Source organism: Athene cunicularia, assembly GCF_003259725.1.
Source record: "Athene cunicularia isolate RWA chromosome Z unlocalized genomic scaffold, athCun1 chrZ_part3, whole genome shotgun sequence".
Classification (NCBI taxonomy): domain Eukaryota; kingdom Metazoa; phylum Chordata; class Aves; order Strigiformes; family Strigidae; genus Athene; species Athene cunicularia.
In genome coordinates, this window is record NW_020799144.1 from 7,484,798 (window position 1) to 7,504,909 (window position 20,112).

The 20,112-nt window shown below is 40.3% G+C and overlaps 1 protein-coding gene across 2 annotated transcripts in view; it reads left to right on the forward strand.

Annotated features, from left to right (window-relative positions):
* The first annotated feature begins 2,382 nt into the window (after positions 1 to 2,382).
* The window catches only part of KIAA1958 (KIAA1958 ortholog), a 36,620-nt gene continuing 18,890 nt past the window's right edge, over positions 2,383 to 20,112 (forward strand). For both annotated transcript variants that reach the window (XR_003400176.1, XM_026866555.1), the window contains exon 1: positions 2,383 to 3,648. Coding sequence is in view for 1 of the 2 variants with exons in the window: in XM_026866555.1 (XP_026722356.1) it covers positions 2,499 to 3,648 (1,150 nt within the window). In the remaining variant the exon portion in view is untranslated. The remainder of the gene's footprint in view (positions 3,649 to 20,112) is intronic.

Here is a 20,112-nt window from a genome sequence, read left to right on the forward strand (position 1 = left end):
GAGGTGACTTCTCTGTTACCAGGTGTCTCCAAGGAGAGACACTCAAGAGTTTGCTATCATCTGACAGTGCCACAGGTTTTTTGGTATCCCTTGGTTACTTTAAGGAAAAAAGTTCCATTTAGGTGATTTACCAAACTGAAATTATATTAGATGTGATCCCTTATTTGAAAAAGTGACCTCTAGCAGGTAACAGCTGGTGAGATAGGAAACATGGATATCATTAGAGAAATATAAGCATACATTTAATCCCTATTAATTTAGCTGAGCAGTAACCTCAAAACATTCTCAGCCCCGACTGTGCCCAGCAACCATGAAATTTTGAGCTCTTATTACTGATCTTCAGCAAGTCAAATAACCTTTATTTTTTAAAGACAATAAAGTAAGACAACAAAGACTTAAAAGAAAGACCGTTCAGTTCTGTATTAATAAAAGTGGGGACCCTGGGTGAGGACTATAGGTTGAGGTCCATCTGTAAAGAGCTGACTTTCTTACAGACCTCTGGAGTTCAAGTTACCTGGATGTGTTGAAGTCACCTAGACCTTCACAGTTGACTTTGGTCTATTTAATCCACAGTCCTTGAGGATCTTTACAGTAGGGGGTAATAACTTCCCACCTCAAACTGAGGAGTCCAGTGTCCCAGCAGTGGGATCTGTGTGAAAACTGGTTTGTGCCATCTTTCCCAATGCAATCGTTATTCTAGGATTATACAGACATTTGTCTATCTCATTTGGTTAAGGGGGAAAAAATGTTATTGCAGTAGTTAAGTAATACAATACCTGGATAACAGGAAAATGGGCATTGACTGCAGCTTAAATCTGGAAATGTGTGGAATATAGGACACTTGGATAATAAATAATTATTAATAGTAAATGTTCCTGTGAATAACTGCTTACAGTAATAGATAATTTAGATATAATACAAGAGGCCAACATATATACAGGCTGAGCATTCCCACTGCAAGCTTAATTTTTTGCCCCAAGGACACCTGTGGGTGTTAATAGGACTGCTTAGCCTGCCCTGGGACCCCCACTCACCTCCTGCCCATGGCCCAGGAGCCTTGTTTCAGCTCAGCCTGAGTCTGTCAGTCCAGTGCCTGGGGCTGCCACAGCTGCCTGTCCCTCAGTCCCAGCAGTTCACTGCTGAAGTAGTAACTAAGCCCCGTGTCATTAATTCCAGAGATACCTTATAGCCATGCTTACATACAGAAGGTTACTACTCAGATGGTTGAATTTTGATACAAGATACCTTGGTAAACCACTCACTGAAAAGAAAGATACAGTCTAAGAAGTTACCTGTAAACAATTTCACTATTTAGCTGAGTTGTGTTACAATTCCTTGCTCTTCGTTGTTTATTGAAAGAATGGTTGATCTTCAAATTTACTTTCTCTCTTCCTACTTTTCCCCTCTGTTTACTTAAAGGAAGCATCTCCTGCATCATGTTTCACTGTCTTCTTTTTTATGGTGATAAAGGAAATAGGGATCAGAGAAACAGCTGCAAGATCTAGAAAGTCCTAGCACTGAAGTCCTGAGAAGTTGAGGTCTTGCAGTCTTGTGTGGGATGAGACCTTGTGGTCCATGCCTTGTGCTGAAAATTTCTAAATAGTTCTGATGAAAATTGCAAGTGTTTGTCTTGAAGATAATTGTGATTTAGGTCTGGGAAAATAGACAATATAATAAGAGCAAAAGGTTAACACTCAGATATAAGGAAGGTTATGACTTAAACCTTGCAGGTGCCTTAAGCTTCTCTTAAGCCTTTGGACAACTGATGACTCAGTACAGCACAGTGAAGGGTGAACTTGATTGTTTTTTCCTCAAGTTGAAAACTAAAGTTTCTGGCCTTCATTTTGATGCCTCTTGAATTTGGTTGAAGAGGAGATATTTGCTGCACTTGAGAAAGGTGCATAAATGATGTAAAATGTGAAAGTTTCAAGAGGTGCAGAGGGAGTGTCTAGAGTTGGTGCTTGATTACCACCCTGGTGTTCAAAATGATTTGTATGCTTCTCTAAGATTTTTATTTGATTTTGATTTCCTAAATATGAAGACATAATCACTGTCTTTTAGGCTACATTTGCATTTTCAGATATTTAAGTTTGAAATCATTTTGTCACTGATACTGAACTGGATTGTTTAAAAAGCTGTTTTATCTTACTTTAGTTGTGTATTGCAGTGGTATTCCTTCCCTTGGGTTAAAGGCAGTTTATTTGCAGGCAGAATGAGGAATGAGGCCACTTAAAAGCAGATACTGTTTTGAGAAATGTGTTTTGGAATGCATGAGATGAGTGAAATGGGTTTTAGTTGAGCTTACAATGTTTCACTTGCCCATGCAAATGTGGTCTTGCTTTGGGAGTGCTGAAGAGCAGGGTTTTGCTCTCTGTTTGAAGGCGAGTCAAGCTCATGCGTGCTGCAGCATGTGCCTCTTGAGTGCCAAGACCCTATCTGTGATCTGAACTGTGTTTTCAACTTCATTTCCAGTGGCGAGGCACTGTTGATCCTGTACCATGGAGTACTGCCTTCACACCTCCTCTGAAAATCTCTCCAAGCTGGTGAGCTGGGCCCACAGCCACGGGACCATCTGCAACCTCATCCCCAACCTCAAGCACCTGCTCTCTGTGGGGAACCATGACAACCTGATAGCCATGTGGAGCTGTAGTGCTGGCCATGCCTACCACTGGCCCTTGGCTGCCACTTGCCGGGCCGGCTCCCAGGAGGTCATCTGCTTCCAGGACAGCCGCAGCTTCACCTCTGACAGCTCCAGCATAATGGGGGTGTCGTCAGAGACACAGACCACCTCCCTTGAGCGCTACCCAAGCCGGCTGGAGAAGACCAAACTGGAATATACCTGCATTCGTGAGTCCTGTGACTTCTCATTCAGTGAGCCATCAGAGATGGATGAGCCTGGAGAGGAGTGTGAGGATGAGTCCACTATCTTTGACATGGTCTGCGAGTCCTCTGTCACCGATGAGGACAGCGACTTTGAGCTGCATCCCCAGCAGGCTCCCACCGGTCCCTGCAAGCGGCTGGCCAGCAGTGTGCACACCAGAGGCCAGGCCCAGACTACTGACGAGAGTGATAGTGAGACAACCACCAAAAAGATCAAGAAAGAGCTCCCCGAAGACTACTACATAGTGGCCAATGCTGAGCTGACAGCTGGTGCCCATGGGCCAGCCCTGGCTCTGATACAGATGCCCACATCCAAGCCTCGGGCCCAGGCTGGGCCTTCCTGCCCAAGCACCTCTAAGACCCTGCCCCAGCCTGCTGTGCGCCCCAACCCTGACCCACAGCACCGCTCTACCTCCCCCATCAGCTTGTCCCAGCTGACAAGAGAAATTCTGTCCGGGGGGCCCCTGGCCTCCCTGGCACAGTGTATGGATGGTACCCCTGTGACTGCCCGGCAGGTGTCAGCTAACAGCTCCAACACTATTGATGCCAGGAAAGCTATCAGCATCCCCCTTTCAGCCCTGCAGCTGCCTGGTCAGGAGGAGCCACCGGCCACTGAGAACAACCTCCCACCTGCCCCACAGCCGCTCCTGGGCAGCGAGGCGGACAGCTCACCCTCGGTGAGCACTGAGCCTGAGGTCAGCTCCAGTCAGCAGCAGCCCCATGCTGCCTCCACCACCACCACCGAGCCAGTGGTGCAGTCAATGCCAGGTAGGATGCTGGGTGGGAGTTGAGGGTTGGTGGTGGTTTGTGGGTGGCCCCCTGGGCACATCTTGGCAGGGGGTCAGCCAGGAAGGAGGTGCTGCATTGCAGGAGGGTGCCCTGATCCTGCTGACTTGTAAGTCAGTAGATAGAGAGACCACCCTCCAATTGTAAGAGTTGTTGAAAGGCCTCAACTGAGCAAAGGCCAGGAGCACTCCCCATGAAAAAATGTACTGCTGCCACAGGGAAAGCACTTTTAGGACAGGTTTATAGGTCTAGTTTTGGGTGCAGTTGTGTCATCGGAGGGGCCATGCAGCCACCTTGCTATGTGCATGGGGTGGGGAGGACATGAAAGCCACCTGTGCACTCTTTTAATGAGCCAGCAACAAGTGGTCTCAGCCAGTGGAGCCCAGAGTTGAGAGTTGTGTGTTGCCTTCACCCTGTTGGAATAGTGATGTCTGACATGGAGGGGCACAAGGAGAGCATCTGGAGAGAGGCTTGCACTTCTATAAATCTTTATTAAGTGCTTTCCCTGACCTGTAAATTGGAGCAGCCTGCACATATGAGAAGAACTATAACCTTAACCATGAAATTGATACACTTAAACTTTAATACAAGAGACAAAATTGATTTCCACACACACCCCCCATTATCAGTGGAAGTTCTCATATCCTGCATCCATTTTTTCATTTCCTACTGCTGCCAAAGCACTGAGAATTGGCACAAACAGATCACCATTATTGGATAAAGACTGTGTTAAAGCAGCGTACTTCTGCTGAATGATTATTCTATGTGCAGAATAACTCAGTGTTAGATGTAGGTCTTCTGGAGGGGGAGGAAATCTTGTTTCTTGAGCAGACTCACCAGCTCCGTCTGGACTTGAGGGCAGACAGTGCTGGTTTTGCTCTTCTAGCTGGTGTGTGATGCCATGTGAGGAGGCTAGGGCAGGAGTCAGTTCTCCATCTGCTCCCTTGCTGGCTCAACCTAGGAGTGTCTAGTCAGAGCAGAGCCAGATAGTGGAGGGGGGAACAAATTACCTATATGCAGTCCCTGTGACAGTTACTGTAAGTGCTAAAACCAATGACTTTAACAGCCTGGATGATACTTCAACCTAGATACCCTGAAACCTGGTTGAACATTAGTAAATCCATTAATTGACAAGAGCCTACAGATCTTGATGCCAGATAAAACAGTGGGCAAAGTTAAATACCCAGTTTTTCTAAGTAAAGCCCCACTAAGCATTAGAAAGGATGATAATTGTCTTAGTTACAGCAAAGCAAATTCTCTTTTGGGACCTGTTTCTGCATGGCTGCATCTTTGAGATGTTACTTTACAGTAGTCCTGTCACATATCTTCCCTCCTGGAAATTCCCTTGCCAAACTCCATCTGGTTTAGAACTGACTCTACTCAACTAAATGAGAGATGTGATACCTGATGTCAATCCAACTTGCGTGGTAAACCTACTTATTCTACATTCCTCAGTTTATAGCATGTTACTGCTCTATATACTATAGCTGGTGTCTACCAACCTGCCCCTGCAACTTGCTCAGTCTCAGACTTGCAAGGTGGGAAAATGGAATACAAACCTAGGCAGAATTTGTCCCTGTAGGTGTGTATTATCTATGAGAGTGATTTGCTTTCAACATATTAATTAAAAACCCCAAAGTCTTTCAAACTGTTTTTGCCAGGTCTTCAAAAGCCTAACTAACAAGGTTAGCACTTGTTACTGCTTAGCGTTATACCTTACAAAAATGGACACAGCACCACATTTTCACATTTACATAGTTTCCAGAGCAGGGTTGGTCATGTCTAGCATCTCACTGTGAGGACAAAGTAGGATTGCATCAAGATTTACACCTACTGTGTAAATCAACCCTCAAAACCTCCTGTTCTCAATACTTATTTCTCAGTGTTTTCAGTGTTACGCAGTTCCTCTCCTCAGCCTAGTATGGTGTTGTAATATGCTGTTGCTGTACTTGGAGGTAGCTACATTTTAACTAGGGTAAAATGATTGACATATGACTAAAACTTGATATTCACTTCAGTAAAGTCTCTGATTTCCATAGAGCCTGCTCCTTTGGGAAAGCAGTACTAGCAGTAATAAATCTTGAAATTGCAGAGAAGTGGGCAATGTTGGCAAGTGAATTTATTAGATGCATAGTTTTGCACAGCAGATTCTTGCAGATAGAATGTGGAGGTCAGATTAAAGACTAGAGTAGGATGATTGCTCATGTACAGTGATTTTATTGCAGTCTCTTAACAAAGACTAATGTACTGGAAGTGGTGAATGATACATAAAATTTGAGCAATATTGAACTACAAGAGGATGTTTATCTGTCTTATGTTAAAATGTTTCTGTCCTAAATGGAGAGAAAGAAGGTTGAGTATAATTCTTATGTTAAAAAAAAAAAAAGCCAGAAAATAATTATACTAAGGAGCCTAGAGCTTTTGTTAGTTTGTAGATTCAGCGGATGCTTGACAAATACACAAAGGTACAGCTGAAATTAAGCAGGGAATTTAAATTCTGCCTTATCCCCTACAAGGTGTTGCTTTAAAATAGGTGAAACCTAGCTCCTGATCCCATTAGAACTGGTTGTATGTTTGAGATCTTTGCAGGACTAAGACCTTAAATGGTAAGTTTTATGATTAAAGGGTGCTATCCAACCAGCAAGAAATACTACTTCTGAGTTTTGGCATAAGTCACATGGCCTTTCATTTGTATAAGACACAGCTGATAGTTTCTATGTGTGATGATCTCATAGGTCATGAAAGTTTGAGATTTTTCCATTAAATCAAAAATCTTGATGGTACGTTAGTTTAGGCCAGTTTAAGCCACATGATACTTTTGGATGAGTTTCTCTTTCAAACACTACTTTTTCATTTTTACTCTTTAACTGTGGCAAGTGAACGTGTAAGCAGGGAAAAAGGTTTTCATGTCTTAAGAAGTGAAGTGGCATCCCTGTGAAGATTCAGTAAAGTTAAGCACTGATTTCTTTTAAGTTCAGGTCTCCATCTAAGCATTGTGGAATATACTGAATTATTTTTTGCTAAACTTCATATGTTAAACTGTGAATTTTCAGATTGTTCTTATTAATAAAACCTTCAAGACTGAACAAATTAGCTGAAAAGCTGAAAAACTCAGAGGACCTACATCTGATAGGAGAGAGATTTTTGCAGTGGTGGAGAGCAGGAAATTTCTGCAATTTGTACTTCCCAAACACCCTCTTTTGGCTTTCTGTTGTGCTAATACTTGGTCTGTTTTTTATGTCATAACCAGAAAGGTCAAGGTATGTCACACCAGTGAAGATGGAAGGTAAAACTATGTTATTTAGGTTGCAGTACAGTGCATCCTAGAGAAATTAGTGACATATGAACATCTGAAATAATGAATGGAAAAGATCTGGTGTTTCTGCAGAAAGATATGGAGGACTATGGCTCAAAGCAGGATAGAGCTTGTTGTGTAGGAAGGCAAGCTTTGATTCTGAGAGGTAGGACTTACTTTGTAGAGCAGAACTGCTGAAGTACTTATGAAGAATACTCACTTTCCCCTGAACACTAGGATTAACAAGACACTGCAGCAAGACATCTCTGGTCCAACACTATATAGGGGCAAAGAGTTCCATAAGGATACACTAAAAATGTCAAATACACATGTACAAAATGTACAGAATGCAAAGACTAATGAATAGAAATGCAAAATTAAAGAAGTCCCGTAAATGAAGTGATTAGGGTTGTTGTTTGTCAGATGTGGCAAATCATATTCCGTGGGTACCATCACAATGCCATCATGCATATCTGTTGCTGAATTTGCCAGGCTGCTGCATCATGTCTTATGTGTACAGGCATTGCAGAGTGTGGAAGGGAAACACATTGTCCCCAAGCACCACTGCTTTCTTAGTATGCTGCACACTGTGCCTCTGCCATGGTTATCGAACGGTGTTAGCAGCTGAATTTGTGCTGTGATGGATGGTGCCCTGGTCTGCGCTGAGGGCAGTATGTAGCCTTGTTGAATTTCATGTCTCTGCTCTGAGATTTCCCCACTGTTATTTTCTTTTCTGTAGCTGGTATGTCAGGATCCCAATTCAGTAATCACCTTAGCCTAGTGACGTGGGCAAAGATCCTAGTTCTGGTCCTATGCTCTCATCATGGGAATGTGTGAACAGCGATTGCAGCTTTTCATGATTGGCACCCAAAATGGGTTCACTCTTGCCTACTTGCAGTGTGGACATCCCTGTAGATTCCAGGTCTGAACATGACCATTATAAAATGCAGTACATTTGGGGGTTGTCTGATATTGATGTAGAGCTTTTATGTGGGATATTTTAAAGTATTTTTCTGCAGTCAAAAGACCTAGGACCCCTCCCTTCATCACCACCCCTCACAATTGTGTGGGGTTAAGTGAGAGCTGAGATCCTCATGTGATTGTAAAGACGGTTTAGGAGCTGTTAGATGAGCATCAAAATGTTGCAAGAGTGAGGAGAAAGAAGTCCCCCACACCTCATGAATTGCCAGTTTTGACTAGGTTTAGCTTAAACTCCTAAATCACTGTTTATGCTGCAAGGGAAAAAATGTGTCAGCACATTTCAAAAGTAAAAAAAAAAAAAGGTCTTAGAGGTATATAAAGCATCAGCCATACATACAGAAAGGCCAGATTAATCCCTGCTCTAATTCTTCCAAGTCCAGTGGAACTGTGCAAAGAATGAATGTAACACAAGGCAAGCAATCACGTCAAAAGTAAGTTAGAAATACTCAAATAATTGCTGATTGGTCTGTGTATTTAATTAACATACAGAGATTGACGACTTCTGAAGCCTGCCTCCAGGGACATATGCTGCTGCATGTGGTCAAGCAAACAGTTTATGTAGGGGTGAAACAATCTCTTTGTGTTGGACTGAAGTTCAGAGTCCACTGGTGACTCTTTAGGTCCCATAATTGGCATCTATACTTGCTCTAGTAGCTGAACTAAAAATATTAAGTGCTGAGATACATAAATACAAAAAGCATAGTCCTTTTTTCTGTGTCAAGGGCTGTCTTATTTAGAAGCATAGAATTAGATTATAGTTTTAAACAGCAAAAGGAAGCTAGTAAATTCATTAAGCACCTCCTGCACTGCCACTGCCTTCTGATGTGGCAGCATTGATTTGTCAGCCCACTCCCACCCTTAATTATCTGTATCCAAATGCTGTTGAATTATAAACTAATGTTATGGGGGCTTTATTCTAGAAGTTCTATAATGTGGCTCATATTACTTACCTTTACAATACTGTAAGGGTGTTCTGTTTAAATGCAGGACAGCTTTTCATAAAAAGGATAAATTCAGCCTTGGCAAAATACATTTTTATCATCTGGGTATATAGCATGACAATCCAAAAAAAAAATTATGAAACCATAGTACTAATAATTGTAATACAAGAGTGTGTTTTATGAAGCTGTTCCTACAAGAAGCATTTATCAAGCTACTAATTCTTTCAGGAGAACACTGAAATGAAGGCTCATCAAGTATTGCTACATCTTTAGATTGTTACTGTACTTCAAAATGTATCTATCACCATTTCAGTGATCCACATGTATTTTCTTTAGTGGAAATTCCTTCCAGATACAAAAGGCTTGTGCCAGCTTCTTTGCAGTCTTGAAGACCAGCAGTGGATTTCTCATGTAGAGGGTGATCTTGATGTCCTAACTATTAAGTATTTATCAAAGCAGCTGTCCACACAAGAGATTAGGCTGCTGCCCTTCTTGATGCCAGGGCTTCTTTCCTCAGTTTACTATGGACTTCTCTGAGTAGAACTACCTCCAGCACACAGATCTCTCTCGGTAGCAGTGGTACTGGATATATACACATATTTTGGAGGAAACTGTTCGTGGGTATTCATGCTGAAAGTAGTCTGGTGTGGGAGACATTTTGGGGGTGGGCTTGGAGTTGTATTCCTGCAATAAAAGCTGCATGGGCCCATTGATCCTCTGTAATAGGTAAGGAATGGTAGTTTCCATGTAGTCTGTGGGAGTTGCTTGCCTGTAGCTAGGAAGGAGTTGAATCTGTACCCTCAAAGATCTATTGCAGCCAGGCCTCAGCATTTCATAAGGCTTAAACAGGCTACTGTTCCATGCAAAGTGTTGTGTTTTCTGATAGAGGAAGGAAATAAGGACTCTGCTGGTTCTAGCTGTCCTGAAAACCTATGAAAGCAACAAAGTAAACTGGACAAGTCTGTACTGAACATCACTTTATTTTTTAGGAAATAGAAGGTTGTTATTTAACATGGTGTTTTTATCAGAGATCTGGTTTTTTGTGTGTGTGTGTGGTCTTTGCAATTGCTTTATTTAATTTTGGAGCTATTTTCATCTTATGATTTTTGAGTTTCTAAGTAAGAAAGAGGCAAGGCATGATGAGATTACAATTTGCCAAGGAGATGCAGCCCAGTGGCCAAGAGACACAGACCCTGGAAAGGCCTCAGACATGCACTTTCCTTTGGTGCTTTGGATGGGTGAAGGGATGGAAAGGGATGTTTTAGGTCAGAATTCTTTCTGTTTCCACTTTGGGTGAGGCTCGTACTTCAGTAAATATATCTACAGATGTATTTCATGTATGTATTCAAGGTCGAAGCTTTTAGTAGCGTCAGTAAACTCCTGAGGAACAGGGTTTTTTGTCTGTGTCCATGATGGGGACATGCCAGTTTTGCATAAACTGTTCTGTGAAGCTAGCACACAAGCACACAGTGTCTTCTAATTTCTGCCATCTTCCTCATAGGTAAATTATTTCCCTTTTAGCGAGCCTTGTTTTGTCATGCCATATTTTTGTGCTTGCAGTGAACTTAGAACCTGTTTGATCATGAAACAAATCAGTACAATTTTCTGTATATTTTCTGTCTAAGCAAGATAACAATTTTGAATACCAATTTTTGTTTTAATTTTTCCAGAAATACTATAATCATGGTGGTAGATTTTTTTGTGGCTGGCACGGCACAGAAGTCCTTGCTGAAACATCTGATCCTGGAAGAAAAACATGCTGAAATCTGGCTTTATTTAGGCATACTTTATCATAGAAAGCCTATGCTCATTCTGTTTGCATAAAGTTTTGTACCTCGCTGTTACTTCAGATTCAAGAGAGAAACTGAAATGCCTGCTTTCCCTGATGAATCTTTCTTGCTGGGTCACTACATGGACTGGTCACACAAAAGCTGTTCTTGATGTTCATTGTTCTGAACAGCTTGAATGTGGCTAGTGGTCTCTGGGATGTATGGGCAGGCAGAATTTTTTTTTTGTTTCCCAAATGAGTACATATTTGTTTAGAGCCAAGCAATGCTGCTGTGCAAAAATGGCAGGATGCTGCTAACATGAATGTTGTGTTAAAGACAGCAGGTCCCAGGTCCTGAATTCCATTGACCCCTGCCCCTGGAAGGAATCAGGAGCAGGGCTTCCTGCATGCATGATATCTAAAAAGTGATGCTGAGGACCTTGAGTCTGAAAGTTTTGTTATGTGTTTAATTATGATAATAATTGACCGTTAATGCAGCATTGGCTTCTGACATATACCTGTTGCTCCCATTAACTGTAATTAAACAGTAAGTGCACACACACACAGAGGAATACTGTATGTGTTTCTGTTGACTAAACTAAGGATTATCTTCAGATTCACAGTGACACTGGGGTCTGTTGCTTTTTGTTAACTAGGTTTTCATGATGAAAAACATCACTTGGAACCATACAGCTATGGATTAGTAATACTTAATCTCTTGTTGATTTGTCCTTAGGGGGGAAAAAAAGAAAAAAGATGGCCTTCTGTTTTGTTCAGAGAGTTAAAAAAAAAAAATTCCAAGCTATTCTGACTCGGGTCCTACCACCCAGTTGAAAAGCTGAATGTTCTGTTTTACTGAATTGTTTCAAGCAGGACATACCTGTACCTGAAGATCAAGCCTGTGAAAGATGACGACGTTCATCTCTGATTTTTGAATAGCCTGCTTCAGTTTTCTGTTTCTCTTAAGTGGGTATCTGCCTAATGTCTGCTTTACTACTGTGACTGTTCAAGGATAGAAGCATGAATGAGTCACGGAAGCATGGTTGTTTTTGTATGGGAATAATTTAATTCTGTCCACAACTTGGAGGACTCTTCTGGTTGTGGTGAGCTCTGTCCTTCAGACATGTGGATTTGTTAGGTCATGGGGATTTTTTTGAAATGAAGCACTGCAATTGTTTGAGACTTAATTTGTTTTCTTGGATGTATAGTCAGTAACAGACAAAAGAACTATTCTTGGCATTACAGTGAAGCATTCACAACTGTATGCTGATGTGAATCTGAGAATAAAGCAGAGATAATATTTCTTTTTTCTCTCTGGATAAAGTGCCTTTTTGCCTGTTTCCTCTCCCCTAACATAATTACAGAAGAGAAATAATAGTATTCTGAGCAGCAATTGTGTGTGTGTATGCTCTCTGTATGTGTACATAGCTAGAAAAAAATTTGAAATACCTCATTTTGTTTAAAAATACTTGTGTGGAGCTTTAAAATGTGACTAAATGTCCAATTAAACTGTGTTTAAGTTTAAACAGGTATTCAAGGATGTAAATAAACAAGTTCAGCAGCTCGGGTTGTGATGCGTGTTTCTTATTTCTTCATCTCCTCTCTGTGCAGAATTTCTATCACCTCCTGTGTCTCTTGGGTGTCCTTGTCCTGGCATTTGGCAGGACATGCTGTGGCTAGTCTGGAACAAAGTTTGTGGTTTTTGGTCAGCAGCATGTGAGCAGCTGCCTAGCAGAGTATCTAATACCTGAGGTCTGTGGCCTCTCTACAGCTTGGGATGTATTCATGTCCCTGGCCTCTGCCCAGCTGTTGAGTCTCCTCCAACCTTGTAGGACCTTCACATGTTCGAATTTCCACCCCTTCCTAATATAGTGGGAGTTGTGTGTGCAAAGGTTGAAGTGAAGTTCAAAGTAATAATTTTTGCTGGAGTGTGAGGAGGACACTTAGCACAGGCTAAGCACAGAAAAGCAGACACAAAAAAATCAACTTTAGGAGCTGTTGCACTTCATCCTCTCTGGAGAATTGTGTAAAGAACTGGTCCTTAAATTGTGCTCTCTGACCCAGTGAAGATAAAGGAAATAAGTGTGTAAAAGTGTGCATTGACATTAGTTAGGCAAGGTTGTAAATTGCAAGCTCTTCATAGAGTTTGTGCCCTTTGTAGCTCGCTTCACTTGTACTAGAGAATATACAGTGTGGAAAGGTCTGGTTGGGCAAAATCAGAAATAAAACTGCAAGCTCAGTAACAAGACAATTTGGGTAGTTTCCTAAATTAAAGTTGGGGGTGGGAGAAAAGGTAGTGAAATGCAGTTCTTTGGGATGTTGCAGTCTGTGTTACCACAACTCAATGGCACATGCTTCTCACATGCTTTCTATTACATCTGTAGGGGATAGTTCAGCCAGAACAGAGGAGGGTATCTTTTGATTCACTACCAATGGTACTTTAACAAAATAGAGGGAGAAATTTCTACAGTCTTTAATAAGCAATATATCAGCTAAGCCCTCTCAGCCTGTGTAGAGCATTCCACAGCATGATTTATCATGTTAATTACAGTCATGTGGGCCTTGCACTCTTAAGTCTGAAACTGCTCACATTCTCAGCTTGATTTAAGAACATGCCTTGGCCAAGTGCAGCTTATTATGATTAATGTAATAAAATATTTATTACATACTCCTTTATCTGTTTCACTACTTGTTGCCCCAGTTAGACTGCCTCATTCTGAAAGTGACATAAATTGTATTTCAGATGATGAGGATCCTCATCTGGTTTTAGTCTCTCTTCAGTGCTGTTCTTTTTTTCACATCCCTTTGCTCTGATTTCCCTTCTCTCTCTCTTGTCTTTATTTCCTTCCCATATTTCCCAACTCTGCTGCTTAGCTGCTATCTGGAGGGCATCAAAAGCAGGGAAACTTCATAGCCCTGGCTCATCCCTTCAAGACCTCTTGCATTGCTTTTCTCAACTATGCTTATTAAAGTTAGATCTTAAATGAAATGACATTAAAACTTGGGGTAGGCTGAAGCTGAGAACACACTGAATGGGGCATATAAAGAGAAGACTAAACTGCAAAAGGATACACATTTGCGTTCTGTTTCTCATTATTCTTCCACAGGGCTTGCTACTGTAGACCAGCACAAAATTCCACTGTGTCAAATTTTCCAAAACGCTGTATAAATATGTATCTGTGATTTTGTGTAAACCAGCACAGTAGTTAAGTTGCTGGCTGAGCAATCCATGCTTGGAGGATCTGTTTACACATGTAAATCTGTCTTTCTCTGTATGAGCATTTAAAGGTGGAAACCTTATGGAAAATGTAGCAGCTTGTTTTATTATAAGATAAATGGGTTTTTCCCTAATGCTTCATTAATTTTTAAGTTATAAGCTTAATTCAGTAAAGGATATGTTTCTCAGTTATTTACAGTTTTTTCTCAATTTTGATTAGTTCTGCTTGTTTTTTTATCTTGGCAACTTTTGAATCAAGTCATGTTATCCATATAAATGTTATTCACTTGTGCCCCTCTTCCACCTTCTAAACATACAGTCCAGTTGATTGATTTCTACCTTTCTGCATAAGCATATACTTAAATACAGTGACCCCAATCCAGAATTCACTTAAAATAGGCTTTGCTGAATTGGAAACTTATTTGGCAGACAAATAGATATTCTGATGAGGATGTGTGCAACACTTTCTGGACTGGTGCCAAGTCTTCCTGGAAAATGAGTGCATCACTTCTGCTGTGCATCATCGAGCTTCCTCTTCTCAGGGTAGGTTAGACAATCACTGACATACTCCTTTGACTTCTTCTACCACAGACCATGAAGTAAATAACATGCTTTGAAAGGGCAACATTTCATTGTGTTGCTAAAAACTCCTGTGTAAAAAAGAATTCTATTTTCCAGAATTAAGTATTTAACCCGAAGAAAATCATCGGCAAAAACCATCTCTTTCTTTAGCCTTAAACTGAATTAGTACTCTGAGTTTTGTAAGTGGAGCTAGCCATAAATTAGTTGGAAATTATTATAAGATTAAAATGACTTTGAATACAAAGATGCATGCTCAACAGAAAGCTGACGTTGCTTCACATTCTAGGTAGTGTTTTGCCACTTGTCAACTCCAGCAGCTTACCACTTTACCTCTTTTTTTTTTTTTTTAACCTGACATCTAAAAGAGGAGCAATGATGTGTTAAAGTAAACATAACTGATTAAACTTTCTTCAACTGTTTTGCAAAGGAAGGGGTTTCATGTTTTTTAAAAAAGTTTTCTAATGTTTTTAGCTTTTTAGTATAGAAAACTCCAAGCGTGGCTTTTATATCCTCCACCTCTATGAAGACTTGGGTTCTTGAACCGCAGTCAGTTATATAAGAGTCCTACTGTAAAGTTAATAGCTAAAATGGGAATAAGCGACTACTCCACTATCTCTGACAAAACCAAAACTGGACTAGGTGAAGTGTAGATCGTACTTTGAACAAATTAAGACTTCTTTGATTTAGAAAATGCATTTTTAGAACCTTTGGGTTGAAATATCTCAGATGTCATATACAGTTAGGTGGAGAAGGAAGGGAACCTTGTACAAATCAAAGTCCCTAGAGTGCTGCTGTTTTACACCATTCATTAGTGATTGCTAGTATCTACTTTGTAAAAGGCTGATGCAGTCAGTTATAGGAGGCCATAAATTCTTAATACCTTGTCATGGCCTCAAATTTTTTGTCATCTGAGGATCGTGCAGTAGTCCTATTAATATTCATGTGAATTTTACTGTTGACTTTGCCAGCAGCCAAATTACACTTCATATCTTTTCAGGCTGTTGCGGTGAGTAAGTAGTGAAAGTGAATGCACATTGAAAGCTAACACTAGTGTCCGAGCGAGCATCCATCCCTCCTGCTGAGAGCCCACCCTTTCATTGCATTATCCTGCCTGTCCAGTGTTCTTAGTTATCCTGCATCCATTTTGCTAATAAGGTTCCTTACTTCAGTTCCCCCCTTTCTTTTCCTAGTAGTAAATTCTTTTACTACTTTGCATCTTGCTAGAATACATATTTGATTGGAGCTTATGTCTAAGTTGATGTTTTTTCTCCAATTTACGTAAACGTCCCCAGTGTTTTGACATCACTAAAAGAAATCTAACGAATGTTGCAAAAAGAAAAATAATTATAATCAATAGCACACCAATTACAAAAAGCTGTTTTAACCAGGCAAAGTTCAGTAACTAAGATATGAGTTTTTCCCAAATCTGAAAAAATCCCTAGGATGGATTATTTTGGGCTACTTCATGTGAAATCTCTATCTGTTTCCAAATTTGAGATAAATCCTTTTTAGTGGGTTTTTTTTCCTGATTGACCTCTTTCCTTAGCAAATAATAAATCTAGCCCAAGTCTCTTTTGGCCTCTAAGAGAAGATATGGTTACTGGAACCCCAAAGTGTGGTATTACCATCCCACTGAGTCCTGAAGCTCTGTGAAGCACCTTTTTGATAAATTATCAGCTATAACAACAAAATGGTTACTGTCTTTTGAGTCAGAGCTTTAGAGGGCCTTCCTTCTGAGATGTCCATGGTGTTGGAGCTTACTTAATTCATGGAAGTGTATCCAAGGGTCCTTGCCATTTAATTTAACAACAGTGAATGTTGTCAGCAAAATCTGATATGGTCCTTTCCATTTTTCCTTCAGTGGCTCAGATGTCCAAGATTTGAGATAGACCCAATCCCCTGGCTGGAAGGAATGAGCTGGTGAATCAAGATTTAAAGATTTATTCAATACCACAGATTTATTTACTTCCTGTGTAACTTTTCCTAAGAGAATTTTTTTAATTGGATACATCATTTTCCCCCTGGATTTGCATTTCCCCAGGCAAACTTGGGATTTAATAGGGCCACCTGTAAAGAAGTTCATATGGGCTCAGCCGTTGTTTACCTTTTGACTGCACCCTTATTCGTAATAAAGCTAGAAGCAGAATCTGTACCCAATCCACTGATGTTTCCTGACAGAATTTCCTTATTTGCAGCTTAAGAGTGTAATTCATTCTTTCTATTTTACCACTTGCTTGTGGTCGATAGGGGGTATGCAGATCCCAAGTAATACTCAATACCCTTGATACTCCTGAAGTGATGATTGCTGTGAAATGAGGACTCCTATCAGATGACATTACTATTGGAATTCCAAACTTCTCCTTTATCTCCTTTAATTATATCTTATTATAACTTATTATCTTATTATATCTTATATCTCCTTTAATTATCTCCTTTAATAATATCTTTACTACTTCTCGTGCTTTGTTGGCACAGCAAGTGAAAGCTTCTGGCCACCCAGTGTAGGTGTTTGCCAACACTAGTAAATATTTTAAACTTCTTTTTCTGGGTAACTCAGTGAAGTCAATTTGCCAATACTCACCTGGAGCTTCCCCTTCTGTTATTTTTCCAAAATGAAACCTTTTCTGAGTTTTGGGATTGTTCTTACAACATACCTCACACCTCTCAGTAACTGATCTTACCCTTTCCACCATATTTCAGCCAATAAATGTTGGCTTGTAAATGCTTCAAAATGAAGCCTTGTAAATGCTTCAAAAAGTTCTCAGTTTCCCAATGAACAGAATTGTGTTCTTTTCTTATTACTTCATTTAGTAAGGTATACAGAATCACTATTAGGCCTGAAGATGTCACAGCCCACCCATTTTCCTTCTTTTCAGCCTCTAGTTTTTCAATTAATTTTAAATCTTGTTTGTCATAATTCAGTTGTTCTGGTAAATTTAACTGATCTTCTGGAACTAACGCCTGAACCTCTGTTAGGATGCCTTTTTGTGCAGCCCGTTTAGCAGCCTCATCAGCCAATCTATTTCCACGCTGTTGTTCACTGTCTCCTGCTTGATGGGCCTTAAACTGTTGCTGCCACTGCCCTCAGGCATCCTGGCCATCCTTGACTTGCAGTGTCCAATTGTTTACAGAAGATACAGTTGCCCTGTGTAAGGGCCCGTGAAATTGTGCCAACAATCCCAGGGCTATTTCTTTCTTCTCATGGACAAACAGTTTAGAAGGCTTTTCAAGATTTGGCAATGCCAGTGCTAGTGCCTTTAACAGTGCCTGTTTTAATTCCTTGAAGGACTTTCTCCCATCCTCAGTTCATGTTAAACAAGAATCAGCAGAAGCTTTCAATATTTCATATGGTGGTTTTACCATCAATCCATAATTATTAATCCATAAATGGCACCAACCAGTCATTCCAATAAAAGTTTACAGCTCCCAAAGGGTTTTAGGTTCTGGTAGTTGACAGATGGCTGCTTTACTCTTGGCTGACAGCTGTCAGTGTCCTTAAAAAATTTCAAAACCCAAATACATTACAGTCTCTTGGGCAATTTTGGCTTTTTCTCACAATACCCGGTAACCTCTCATCCCCAAGAAATTCAGAAGGTTGATTGTCAACTGCAAACATTCCTCCTTGGTGTTTCCTGCTGATAGAATATCATCCACATATTGAAGAACAATACCCTCTTGATTTTCCAGTCACCAAATTTCAAGTTCTTTAGCCATCTGGTTTCCAAAAATCGCTGGGCTGTTCTTAAATCCCTGTGGAAGTACAGTCCAAGTATGCCGAGTCTTTCTCCCTGTTTCTGGGTTTTCACCTTCAAAGACAAATAAGTCTTGGATTTCTGGGGCCACAGGAATGCAGAAAAAGGCATCTTTTAAATCTAATACAGTAAGCCATCCTTGTTTATCTGTCAGTGTGGTGAGCAGAGTGTAGGGATTTGCTACAACTGGATGAATATCCTGTACTGTTTGATTGATGGCTCTTAAGTCCTGAACCATCCTATATGACTTCTCATCCAATTTCTTTACTGGCAGAATGGGGGTATTATATGTAGATTCACATTCTCAATAAACCATATTTTAAGAATTTTTATATGAGAGGTAACAATCCCAACCTAACTTCAATTTTCAAGGGATACTGTTTCAATCTTACTGGTGTTGAATCTGGTTTTAAATCTATTTTTACAGGTTCAGCCTTCTGGGATCTCCCCAGTACCTCTCTGGCCCAAACAAGAGGGATTACTGCTTTTTCTGTTTCTTTTGGTATTTCTTCTTTATCCAATTTGTCCTCCTGTAACAAAAATATTGAAGCCTGGACATATTTAGAATCTGGTATGAATACTTCTACATCCCTATTTTTAAATTTAATTTGGGCTTCTAATTTTTCTAATAGGTTTCAATCTATTAGAGGTTTTGGAGCTCCTGGTAGGTAAAGGAATTAATGAGTTACCCATTGTTTTCCAATTTTAAATCTTAGTGGTTTAAAAAAATGGTCTCTGTTCTGCCCTCCCTATTACACCAACAACTTCTACTATATTTGATCCTAATTCATGCCTCTTTGTAGATAAAACTGAGAAGGTTACTCCTGTCTCCACCAAGCACTCTATTCCAAGTAACATCCAGCATTGTTTCTTAAATCCCTAGATTCTGCTCTCTGTAGTTTCTGTAACTTCTGCCTGATGTCATCCAATGCCTGCCCCATAAATAAGCAATGTCCTGTTCCTTCCTCTAACCCAATGTCTAAAGTGGTGTATTTCCTAGCTGCTTTGAGCTGATTTAAAAGTCTGTTGGAGATGCATCTCTATCCTGTTTGATCTCATATAACTTAGACCAATTAACAGCTTTTGGAGTGGCATTTTGTATTCTGAATAGGACTAACTTCTGGTATCACGTGATCATCTCACTATCATCTGGATTGTTAGGATTCCAGTTTGGATCCTCCAAGCCAAAGTGCTGTTCCACTCACTCCTGTAATGTGTCTGAGGTTATTTGAACTTGCAAGTGTGTTTGTACTGCCTTCTGAATCATATCTTGTTCGGTACTGTCAAACAATACTTGTAATATTGCTTCTATGTCCTGCCAATCTGGCTGTTGCCGCAATGTGAAAAACATATCAGCATACATTACTTCATCCCATTTTCCTTCCCACCTTAGAAAAAGCATTAATTGCAACAGTGTCTAATAATTCAAAGTCCCAATTCACTGGCCACTTTACCCCTTCACCTAGCTTGTATAAAAGCCACCACTGATTACAATACTTTATCAAATCTTCCCTTTTAGGACACCCTCCAGGAGGGCCTCTGTTTTGTTTCCAGTGTTGTAAAATACAGCCTAAAGGTGATTTCTTTAATATTCCACTAGTGAAACTCCCAGCCCCCATTATATATATATATATATATATATATATATAAAAATTAGCAAAATATATGTGCAGAAAATAGCAACAGAAACATACATGTAAAAGGACCATATTTATAGTAATTATTTATCAATCACTTCATCCTTCTCTGGCTGTACCCCTTGCAGGATAACAGAACCGTGGATCTGGACTCCACACTCACTTTGTACTTAATCGTTTGTCTCACACTCTCACAATTCACACAGTCATATAGGTTGAGATCTCAAGGTAATTGTTCTGTGGCAGCTGTTTCCTTTTAGCATACAAAGTTAC